This window comes from Miniopterus schreibersii, assembly GCF_964146895.1.
Source record: "Miniopterus schreibersii genome assembly, chromosome: 4".
Taxonomy (NCBI): domain Eukaryota; kingdom Metazoa; phylum Chordata; class Mammalia; order Chiroptera; family Miniopteridae; genus Miniopterus; species Miniopterus schreibersii.
Window position 1 is genome coordinate 98,316,843 of NC_138105.1, and position 12,569 is coordinate 98,329,411.

The 12,569-nt window shown below is 45.1% G+C and overlaps 1 protein-coding gene across 1 annotated transcript in view; it reads left to right on the forward strand.

The window, feature by feature from the left end:
• Positions 1-12,569, forward strand: part of SIMC1 (SUMO interacting motifs containing 1) — a 38,238-nt gene that overhangs the window by 24,909 nt on the left and 760 nt on the right. The window contains exons 5-9 of the mRNA XM_081136319.1: positions 1,773-1,927; positions 5,819-5,971; positions 7,613-7,741; positions 9,539-9,695; positions 9,834-9,918. Coding sequence (XP_080992445.1) covers positions 1,773-1,927; positions 5,819-5,971; positions 7,613-7,741; positions 9,539-9,695; positions 9,834-9,918 — 679 coding nt within the window. The remainder of the gene's footprint in view (positions 1-1,772; positions 1,928-5,818; positions 5,972-7,612; positions 7,742-9,538; positions 9,696-9,833; positions 9,919-12,569) is intronic.

The window sequence follows — 12,569 nt, forward strand, 5'->3', positions numbered from 1 at the left end:
TGTGGGTGGAGGGAGGTAAAGGGGGCAAAATGGGGACATCTGAAATGTCAACAATATAATAATAATAATTGATTATGGTGATAGTTGCAGAACTTGGTAAATTTATAGCAAATCACTGAGTTGTACATTTAAAATAGGTGAATTTTATGGTTTGTCAATAAAGTTGCTTTTAAAAATACCAAAAAAAATTTTGGGAAAGAAGGGTATTCTCAAAATTCAACACCATTCTTGAGGAGGTGAAAGAAATAATGTAGAGAGGATATAAAAGAAGCTTTACAAAAATAAAAAATCTTCACAAGAAAGGAATTATTTTCTTAGTATACTATATGGATTCCCAGTGTAGTCAATAATTTTAACATGGTCCTCACAGTGTGAACACTATTTCATTATGTTTAGAATCGATTTTATACAAAGCATGGCAGATGCTTTTATTAGCTTTGACAAGGGAAAATAGAAAAGTACCGAAGATAAAGGTTGGGAGATGAAGAGAGAGCGTCTCTGAGAATAGTGGGGCTGTTATTGCACCCTTATCTTACAGCGTCAGGAGACAAAATGTATTATCTGTAGATGGTGGAACATAAGTTGAAATAGTTATTTTAGGAAGAGAAGGGGGATGTGGCATAAATGAGTTAAATCCTTACCTAGCATAGCAGGAACCAATAGGTAATGTCTAAAGTTGATAGAACAAGAAATAGTGATAAGAGCATTTTTTAGAGTAACCTCCAGAAGAAAGAGTTAAAAGTTACTCCCTCTAGGGTGCCAGAGGGGACAAGTGGTTATGGAGAAGTGGTTATGGTCACTGGAAGACTTTCTTTCCTCATAAATCTAGCACAAGTACTTGAGTTTTTAAAAATCGTTTCTATCAATAAAGATCAGAGAGAAAAATTACACATTTATAAGACAAAGGTATCCCATTGCCACCTCCAAAGAAAGAAAGAAATGGTAGGTACTTAGAGTGGTCGTTCTTTTTCCTGTGGACCATATCCTATCCTACTCCAAGAGTTTAGTTCCTAGAAAACATGCCTGCCCTCTGGTGTTTGAAAAGTCCCCCACAAAGGCCAAAAATGGTTTGGTGCCTTCTGATTCTTTGAAGCTTCAAAGCCTGAGCTCCTGGGCCTGGACCCCAGCACTTGTCTCCCAGTAAAGGGGAGCTACCATTGCGCGTGCCCGCCCGCTGAACGACTGGTGCTTACACTGGCTTTGGTTAGAACTATCATTAATCACAGGGACACCGAGACTCAGGAGCGAAAGTTAAATAAGGGGATCAAACCAACAAAAATCAATAGATAAGGTCTGTGTGCCGCCAAAGCCCATGTTCTCTACCTGCATCCATTGGGCTTTATCTGTGAGGATCATCTCACCTGTAACAGAAACCCACCTGAGACTTGCTTACACAACAAGGCTGCGCATCTGCTCACATCATAGAAGTTCAGCGGCCGGTGGACGTGGTTGCTTGAGCTAGCAGCTCGGCAGAGTCATTGGGAGCCAGTTCCTGCCTCTCCCTTCTGATAGCCACAGGTTAGGGTTTATTCTGAAACATAAATTTAGTGAGAGAGTGAGACTCGCTTCCTATGGCAGTCTCTTAAAATCAGAAAGTCTGCACTCTCGAGCCTCCAGGAGTGCTCTACTTGCCCTTTTTTGCACTCACCTAGACGGCCTGCTCTCTCCCTTTCGGTATAGACACAATGTTGATTCGTCGCCTTCCTTTGGACTAGGTATTTACAAGAGCCAAGGGCTCGCCGTCCCAAATACTTCTCATTTATCTCCCACAGGGACAAAATCTGCCTGGGCGGGTCCTTTTCCTGCGTTACGTGGTGCAGACCCTGGAAGATGACTTCCAGCAGATCCTGAGGAAGCAACGACAGCACCTGCAGCAATCCATTGCCAACACTGTGCTGTCCTGTGACAAGCAGCCCCACAATGTCAGGTAAGCAGCCACCCGAGTCCTGGGATGGAAGAGGCAGGGGGTGTCGGTCGGCCAGAGAACATCAGATGGATGGGACATTCTAGCTGCAGGATGGTGTGACAGGGATAGTTACTGAAACTATAGACAGACATAAAACAGACTCTATATCAAGTGGTATGCCAGGCCCCAGATCTTGTGTATTTTCTCTTAAGACCATCAGACTTCCTTTGATCTATTTCAGTATTGTCCACACAACTTCAGGAGATTTAAGAGAAACCTTAACTGGTGTTAGTCTAGGGCAGGGGTAGGGAGCCTTTTTTCTGCCAAGGGCCATTTGGATTATTTATAACATCATTCGCAGGCCATACAAAATTATCAACTTAAAAATTAGCTATGAAAGAAATTCCTACATTTATTGAATTTTGAGTCCCACCTGCGGTTGCCTTTGCAGGGCCAGACCAAATGATTCCCCCACCCCTGGTCTAGGGGTAGAAAATCAGTAAGTAGAGAATCCTCAAAGAGCATAGGATAGTGTAGTTGGATTTTAAATTAAAATATAACAATTTAAATGAAAGCAACTCTGCTGACCATTCTGCCATGTGACAGTAGACATTGGATTGAGTAGGCATTGGGAGACACAATCCCACTCAAGCCAGTGTCATCAGTCACTTTCATTTCCACCTCTCTGATGTGAGCCTCTCACTATATAGAGTGTGATTCTTAGGTTTAAAAATAGGGATGTGGCCTTGAAATGCAAGCCAGGTCCTCTATTTTATGCTTTATCAGTGAAAAAAGCCATCTGTTCCAGATGGAAGAACCAGCTGTCTTTGATTCAGTAAGAGATGGACATGAGATTAAGGTTGTGGTTTTACGGATATGTACATGTACTTATCAGAACCCATCACACAAAACCTGTGTGCCATTTACTGTATATAAATTGTTCCCCACAGATAAGGTTTTAAAACGAGAGAGATGCTAAGTCAGTTCCCACATGACTCCTTTGTAAGGGATTTCCTTTTCTTTTTTAACTGTGCCTACAAAGAGTAAACTAGTTCTACAAGATTTAAGAAACACTAGTCCCCAGTTCCCTTCACCTGCATTTCCCTTTCCCACAGGGGTAACTACTTTCCACTCTTTCATTTAAGTGATTCTGGGCATATTTACATCTGTGTGGCTAAATAACCTGCTTGTGTTGCTAATTCTTGACTTTTCATTACTAGCCCTTGTTGCCCCCTTCCTCCCGCCTCCCGTTTCGCAGCTCCCCGGCATTCATACAGTTACATTATAACGTGCTGCGGTCGGCATTCGATGCCCCTGACTGGGACTGCGTGCCCGGCAGAGCTGAGCCCTACTGCCCGTGATGCCTTTCCTTTCACTCGTACCCTTTTGTTTTCCAGAGCTGGTCATTGCCTTGTTTCAGTTTCCTCGTACTCTGTCACATTGGAAGTCAGTCCCAAGTCCTCTACCACTTGGTCTGAATCTCCCCTCAGGCGTGCATTTGCACTGGGTGGTCTCGGTGTCTTCTCGAATATCTGTGGTGAAACATTTTGGCCACCTTCAGCCCGGATTGGTTGTCCTCTTTGCCAGTCCTTACTGTAAATTATCTGTTTATTTGTTCTTCTCGGTTCACTCCGTTTTGATGGTTCAGTCTCCAGTAGCTTCTTAGAAAGGTATGTGGGAAGTAAAATTTTTGAGATCTTATAGGTCTGAAATTTTCTTCCCACACATTTATTGATAACTGAGTATAGACATTTAGGTTAGAAATAACTTTTCCACCGGATGTCGAAGGAAATCTTCCATTGTCTTCTAGCTTCCAGAATTGCTGTTAACAAGACAGAAGCTACTTTGGTTACTGATTCTTTTTATTTGCCCTGGTTTTTATTTCTGGAAGTTTATAGAATATTCTTTTTGCCCAGTATGCTTCTTGTAGGTCTATATGCATCCATTGTGTGGGCCGTTACAGTCTAGAAACATGTCCTTCTTTCCTGGAAAACACAGTTTTCCATTTCCAGGAGCTCTTTTACTTATTTCTCTAGATGTTCCTTTTCAAAATTAATAAACAATATTATGGTGTCTTCTTAAATGGATCCATATCTTCTCATATCTTTGATGATACTAATGATAGCTTTTGTTTATTCTCTGCATTAATGTCTTTTTCCTAGTTGCTCTTTTAAGGGGAGGGGGGAGGGGCAGGATAGTTTGGGCTATTTTGGTCTTTATCTCTCAGGTTAGGATATTTCCACAGATGTCTGGTAAACCTTGGTAGTCTATCCAAGTTTAAGGGTGACAGACTCAAAGGCTAATGGAAGCTAATGGAGGCTAACGGGAGGACTTGTCATTTCTGAACTTCCCTGCAGGTGGAACTGGCTGCCCATTTCTTAGACAATACCCTGCCCATGTCTTTAGGTCTTTCTTCTTGGGCTGGATGGGTTTTCCACAGAAGACGTCCAGCCGCCTAGGTGCAGGATAAAGCCTGGATGCCAGGGCTCCAGAAGGCAGGTGCGGGAGGGTGGAGGGTGTCTGCATTCCGCATGCACGTGTTCGTTAGTGCCCCGTTTGGGCTTCAGTGCCTCTCCTTCCAGCTTTGCCTGGTATCCTAGTCCAGAGACCCTCTGTTTACCTCTCCACAAAGGGAACCTATAGTCTTCAGAGCTGGGGATGATCTAGATATCTAAAATTTTCTTAAACATCTTACAAGCCCTCATACTTATTTTAATTCATGCCTTCTACCCTCACTTCAGAGAAGCCTTGTACTGCCATTTGCAAAGCTTATCAAAAAAATTGTTTTCACTTTTTGGGTAAGTAGTATTAAATAGGATTGCCCTTATCTACTGCTGGCATAGAATTCAGCTTTCCCAATTCTGCTAAGTCAGTTAAAATTTATTCCTTTGCCATTTAGATTAAACATTATCCTTAAAACATGACTCACTTGCCTTATTTACTTAGTTAATTGGTTACTTTTAATTTTATAATCAGCATCTCTTAACCACTCCCCAAATCAAAGGCCGGGACCTTGACAATTAACTACCTCTAGTAACACATCCACCCCCATCACCCGCTCTTGCTCCTTCCTGCACATACAGTAATCGGCATCCTGAACGTTCATCACTCCCTTTCCCTTTTATGTAGTTTTACTGCATCTGCATGTGCTCCTATAAAGTATACATGCTTTTTATTTTTTAACTGTATATAAAAAGGCATCATGCTGCATGTAATCTATTATATAAAAAGTCTTTTTTTTTTCACTTAATATTACAGGGTACTAAGGTTTGTCCATATTGTTACCTATCACTGTAGCTTATCCATCTTCACTACTATATAATATTCTATTTTGTGAATATGCTTCATTTTCCTTCCGATTTCCAAAATTTCATGATTGTCATCTCCCCTTTTTTTCTCCTTTTCCTTGTGAATTTTTAAAAATTATTTACTGTAGTATTTATTAGTGGGATTTTCAGAAGGAACAAAATTAGATGTGTGTATTCAATCAGCCATTTTCGCCGGATTACCTAAGAGATTGTCAAAAGTAATTTTGACTGTATGAGATACTTTTACCTTGCTGACTTTTACACCCTGTGTAAAATATGACTCCACTGTACATACTGTAAACCTGGGGTACTAATAAGTGAAAGCCAGCAACAACTTCTGTGGTCATTCAGTCCAGCTCAGCACCTGGTCAAGTGAATGTTCCTGGTCAGGAAGCCACAGTGCTCTTTGACCTTGGAGGTACCTTTCAACGATGATAACTTAGAGAAAATGTTGGTATCTTAGTTACTTGCATAACCCTACTGCAGTTAAATGTGTGGTTTCTGGTAGACTTATTTACACATTGAAAATAGCCTAAGGGCCCTCTAGTGCCACCATACAGTAATACAAAAGTTTAAACCCTTTCTTACCTTTTTTCCCTCGCAGAGATGTGATCAAGTGGCTGGTCAAAGCGGTGACTGAAGGCGGATTAACTCAGCCCCCAAATGGGAGTCACACCTCTTCTGGGGCAGGCGTCTTGAAGGCCAGCAGCAGCCACGCTTGTCCGCAGCCCACTCTGACGAAGAACACCATGCAGGTGTAAGGGCAGAAGCTGTCTTTGCTGGGGCTGCGGGGACTGACTGTGGTAGAAACAGCCCCACTCCCTAGCTGCAGTTCCCCCAAGTTAGCCAGCCCTGAAACAGTGATTCTTACTAAAGACTGTCTTGTGTGACTAAAGGCTAAATTTCTAATTGCAAAGGTAGAACAGCAGCAGATGCTTCCCCTAGATGGATAGGACTCCACTAAGTGAACACAAATTTATAAACTAAAGTGAAACAAAACCCGAGGACACAGCCCTCCCTTTCCTGGACACCGAGAGACAGTAAAGTTTCAGCTACTCATCCTTCAGCTTCCACTGACAGAGGAGGGTGGATAGGTAGCAGGCGACCGGCGGCCACTGGTCCTCGAGGACCTGCGTCCCTCTCCTCCAGGGCTGGGAGGAGTCTGGCTGTTCAATCCGCCAGGTTCCACCAGGATATAACGGCAATGGCCCAGAGCAGGCCCGTCCCATGACCTCAGACAGCACCGGAAAGAGAGTCCTGGTGTTTCTTTTATGGGATTGAGAGTAGTCTTGGCACTTTTTGAGAGAAGCCAAGATTTTAGGGGCTGGAGCTGCCCTTACATAAATAACCCACTATCCCACATCAATATTGTTAATAACACTTGACATTTCAAACACAGCACTTGTGCCCTAATTCACAATGCTGTATTATAATCTAATTGTGCCAAGCTGATTTTCATATAAGGCCTATGGGTTTTAACTAACTTAGAAGACAATCTTGTATCAAAATGGAGAATGTCTTGGAGCAAATAAGCATTTACTTGGGCAGATTGTGGGAGGCCCAGAAGTAGGGTTATCCCAGAACCCCAGTTTATAGTTCCAAGAGCGAGGCCTACACAGTTCCTTCAAGGAAAGGTAATCTCATATAAATAATGGTAACAAGAAATTTATTGTAAGTGAATATTAGTAGAAATAAAAAGTCAATTTACTATGATCTTAAAAATAGTAATAGGCACTATAGTTCGCCATTCATGAGCACCTGTCTACCAGACGTTTGACAGAGCGCTCACACCTTCTGAACTAGGCAGTGTCAGTAACTTGTCCACAGTTGAACAGCTTGTCACTGCAGGCCCAGAATCTGAGGCACAGGCCCCTGGCCCACCTATTGTGTCACCAGCTGCAGATTCTCGACAAACAGCCCTCTCTCCCATCACAATAATGATGCGGATTAGAGAGAGCAGACTTCTGGCCAGGCTCACCTTTCCAAGGGGTTGCCCAGACTCCTTCCGCCACATCAGCCTGGTGAGGTCTCATGGGAGAGAGGGCCACAGTCCACCAGTTGACTTGTTAGTCATTCTGGACCTGTTTCTTCATCTGCACAACAGAAGTTATAGGCTAGATGATCCTCAAAGTACTCTAGATCCTTAGATTGTGTGTTTCTTAAAACAGCTTGCTTTTGCAGCTCAACCCCAGGTTCTTTGAGGTTTAGATAGTATGATCTGGCAAAAGGGATTCAGGCAGGTGAAATTGCTGAACAAAAGTATGCTGATGGCTCGTGTAGTTCTCCCTGACCTACTGTGTGCTCCACAAGACCCTGTAGAACTGGTGGGCCCCTCCTCCCTGCCGGCAGGGTGGCTCCTCCCAGGCCTCCCGCTCACCTGTGTCTGCTCTGGACTCAGGATCGTGTGCCAGCTGCAGAGGATGCTGTCCATAGCCGTGGAGGTGGACAGGACCCCCACCTGCAGCTCCAATAAAATCGCCGAGATGATGTTTGGGTTTGTGCTGGACATCCCGGAGAGGAGTCAGAGGTGAGTCTTAGCTCTCATTTTCTTTTTCATTCTGGGAATGTAATTTTGAAAGAAAATTCCAAATAGTAGTTAAATTGGGGGGGAAAAGGGGTGGAGGGATAGTTCCTGTCTGTCTAACCTGTGAGAAAAAAGCTCTCAATGAATTCTTATTATTTTCAACTAAGGCATACTTTTTTGGGAAGAGCGGGATACCTTAAACAGAGCCTAAATTTCCCTACTGTGTCCCTTTGGCCAGCATCCTCCAAGTTTCAGCCGTTATGCAACCCCCTTCCCCGACCCTGAGCCATGGGGCCAGGCATAAATGTTCATGGAGGCCCGAGGGACAAACGAAGCGGGCATGCCCGTCTTAGGGACCATCAAGAGTGAGTAGGGCTGGGCCCGTAGGATGAGCCCAGGTAGCGACAGTCAGGAGCTCAGTTTCCCTCCGCAGGAAGTAATCAGGCGTCCCATGAGGGGGGTAAGGAGAGTTCTTGCCTAGCACGAATGCTTCCTTCTTTGAACCAATAATTTTAGAAGACAGATAAACTGGAATGAATATGAATTCACGAACAGTTGCTGGTGCGGGAAGTAGCCATGAGAGAGTCGTACAGTGGCGACCCTGGGGAATGAGCTCCCTCAGCCCCCTGCCCGCTGCTCATCGCCAGCCCCTGCGCCCCCGGGGCAGCCGAGAGCATTCCACAGCTCCGGCTCCTCTAGAAGAAAATGTCATACCAAATATGACAGGCATGAAGATTTAATTAAAACACCCTGCTAAGACTAAGACAGACATTTATTGGGTCCCTACAGCGTGCCCAGTCATTGTCACATTATCTCATATTTTCATGAAACTAACAAACGAGAAAAATACTAAAAGTAGTGAAATAAGTAGCCCAGGGTTACACAGCTAATCAGATTCAGAATCCAGTTTTAAACCCAGGACTTTTAGCTCCCAGGCTCATTGTTCAAAGGAGGCAGTATGTGAGACTGGTCAGGAAGGAGATGTGCTTAAATACTATGCTCGCTTGACCACTTTTTCAGGAGTATTTCATTTGGGTCTAACTCTCATACCTCACTTGTTTAAGCCCAGATTCTGTGAGAGATGAGAAATTTAAGGAATGCATAACTATAAACAAATTTAGACTTAACACAGACCAAAAATAACTTAAGTAAAATGCTGCCCTAATTTAAAACTTTCTCAGAGGGGGCAATTTGGCAGCTGCCCAAAACTTACTAGAAGATCCTTTATCTTAATGCTCTTTGCTGAGCCAAACAGTATCTAGCACGTTGTGGACATTCAGAAATATTCATTCTTAGTATTAATTCTCTTAGTCACAGTATGAAGTAATTCTTTTTATTTTTATTTCTTTAATTTATTTCAGAGAGAGAGGAAGGGAGAGGGAGAGGGAGAGAAATATCAATGATGAGAGTCATTGATCGGCTGCCTCCTGCACGCCCCCTACTGGGGATTGAGCTGCAACCCAGGCATGTGCCCTGGCCGGGAATCCAACCTCCATCTCCTGGATCCTAGGTTGATGCTCAACCACTGAGCCACGCCAGCCAGGCTGAAGTAATTCTTTTTAATGTGTCCTAAACCGGTCCTTTCCAAATAGACAAGACTCTCCCCCTTGCATCAGTTGTTAGTTCATGAACAAATCTGTGTCTGCCCAGTCCGCAGGCTGTGTGATTTGTAGGCCTCCATTGGGTTCCTTTGTAGTCGCCTGTTTTAGGGCCAATGTCAGAGTGTCAAGGGGAAGTCGTGGCACGTGTTCCTGGAAATAAGAGCCGTGACGGTTCACCCCCTCTGCCCTTCCCCTGCAGAGAGATGTTCTTCACCACCATGGAGAGCCACCTTCTGCGCTGCAAAGTGCTTGAGATTATATTCCTGCACAGCTGCGAGACACCCACCCGCCTGCCCCTATCCCTGGCCCAGGCCCTCTACTTCCTCAACCATTCCACGTCGCTGCTCAAGTGTCAGGTACCTGCCTCCCACTTCAGTCCAGGCCCGTACACCTTCCCCCAACCCTTGAGCATCATGGCCAAGTGACCTGGAAATGGCACAGAACCCTTAACTGAGGGAGGCGTTCATTAGCAAGTGCTCTTACTGTCTCCACAGTCGGACAAAACCCAGTGGCAGACGTGGGATGAGCTGGTTGAGCACCTGCAGTTTCTGCTGTCCAGCTATCAGCACGTTCTAAGAGGTAAGGAGCGTTTGCTCACTCGTCAGGTGGCGTGGGAGTCCCGCAGGGGCCAATATTACGAATTAAAGTTAGACAGGGATTCTAACCAGCGAGCGTCGTTCCTTGGCCATACCTGTGAGGAACAACGAATGATGTAGCTGAATGGCTGCTAGGAAACGGAGCCCCCCAATTTTCGTGATAGCATATGACACATGGTCCTCACCAGCGTGTGGGGTAAGCAAGAGCCATTCCAGCACGGGAAGCGCTCAGCGGTGACCCCACGAGCTCTGGCCGCCGCGCTGTCTTCCCTGGCGCACCTTTGTTGGGCCCACTGCTCACTGACGAGGGGCAGTGTAAACGCCCATCAGCAAGACGCACACGCAGAGCAAACCAGTGGCAGGTGAAAGTGTACGCCTTACAAAAGGTGGGAGGCACCCTCACATCTGTCACAGCGGCTCTGCTCCAATCCCAGGCGAAGCTGGGCAGAAGCTGTTTCAAGTGAGGATGATTTATTAGCCAAGGACTAATGAGGCCCTTGGGGAAACTGACATAATTGTTATGAGGAAAGAGAGTAACTTCCCAAGCAAGACAACTGGCATTCCTCCTGCTGTGATGCCCTGGGGACACCTCAGCACGTATGTAACATTCTTGCCAACAAGCCACCACCTAAATCTAATCCCACGGAAGATCAGGCAAACCCATTCTGAGGGACCTTTTACAGGATAACTGGCCAATTCCTTAAAAACAGAGGAGCAGCGAGAAACTTCCACGTTGGAAAGGAGCTAAGGCACCGGAGTACTCAGTGCAAGGCAGGGCCCTAGATGATCCTGAGCCAGGAAAAGGGAGCTAGAAAGTACCTCATTGGGACAGTTGGTGAAACTTAAATAGATTAGATAATAAAATTGCATTAATATTAAATTTCTTGTTTTTGATAATTGTCCTGGCTTATGAGTACATGTCCTTGACCTTAGGAGATCCATACTGAAGCACTGAGGGGTGGAGGGCAGTGTCTGCAGCTTCTCCTCAAACAGGAAGTAGGAAAACTGTGTTTACAATGTATCTGCCATGATCCTGTTGAGGTTGACTTTAGCTCAGTAGTGGCACTTGGGAAGGTAAGAAAGTCCTTATACCCTCTCGAGCCTAGAACTGAGGCTGTAGTAAAGACAAAAAGCAACAAAAAGCTCTGGATTTCAGGCAGGTCAGGGTTTAAGTCCAACCCCAGCACTTACTCTGTGTGGGGCAGCTGTCTCTAGACCTGTTTCTTCCTTCTGCAGAATGGGGCTGGGGCCGGTAACATTTAACCGCCAAGGCTGCTCGCAAGCGGTGTGAGGGAAAGGCGGGCAGGGCTGTCACTGAGCGCATCTCCGCCTGCCTGCCTGCCTGCCTAGCCCGGGCCAGGCTACAGGGCCTTCTCTGTTTCAAGTTCTACCTAAACTTAACCGAGTGCATCAAGGCCACACCGTGTGTGGTTGGGTAGTTTGGGCATTTTTGGCAGAGAACGGCACATGCCCTTCTCAGAACAAAGCCCTAAAGGCAAATTCCATGTGTTAACCTCACTGAGCTTTATGTAATTCTTTCTTCTGGAGATCTAAGCAGAAAGTTTAATATTCAAGCAGCTTGTTTTTGTCTAAAGTTCACCTTTAACACTTCTTGTTCATTTGTTTTGCTTCCCAGGAAATACACCTGGGTGATGGGCAACAGTGGAATCAGTTTTATTACAGAATATTCTTATGCTTCAGCTAAGGGAAAGGCAGGCCTCAGATCAGCATACAGGTGTGGGCAAGAGGAGGTTTACAGTTCTAATACAAATACTACAATAATTCATAAATACAGTAAGAAACTGTTTCACGTACTCATAGTCGTGAACCTCCTCTTGCCCACCCCATGTCGAATGAGTGGGCCGTGATCCAGTGCTGTTTCATCCTTGACATCCTCTCCAGCTGCTTTGGAGACCAAGTAGTTTGAAAACTATCCTATAGCTGAATGGTGCCCCGAAACGCGAGGGCTCCTTGGTCACCTCTGCCTCTTCACGTACCCTGAGGACATTGCTGAGGGCATCTGGAGGTCAGCCTGAGTTGTGAGGCCCCAAGGATGGGGGAAGAAGGGGAGAGGCTGGGAAGCCTTTCAGCATGGAGGGAGAGGAAGGGAGGTGAGGTCAATTCACACACCCTGGCTATAACACCCGATGACCTTGTGAAAGTCATTGACTTTTTACAGGTGGGAACACAAAGGCTGAGAAAAAAGGAAAAACGTAAAAGTCAGAGCCAGGATTCAAATAGGTCTGTTGCCAAAGTCTGCAGTGAAAACACTGGAAGGAATTACTTCTCTCTGAAGTCGCTGGGTGAGATTAGAAAGTGAGTCTAAGGAATTTCCAACCCCCCTTTCTAAGCTCCCTATCCATGGTTGTTACTTTCGTACAGACCCTTGACCTTCGGGAGAAGTATTTCCTGAACCTGCACAAACATTTCCAGAGGGCAGAACATGGATGCTGGGCTGTCTGTTGAACTCATTCTCTGGCTAAAAGAAAATCCCCCACACCCGTTTCAGAACACAGATATTTACTCATTTGGCCTATCCTACAATACATACACAATGGCTTCACTTAAACAGAATTACTATAGTAAACCAACACTATAAACTTACTAAGTACAAGTTCAATATTTCTTTGTAAT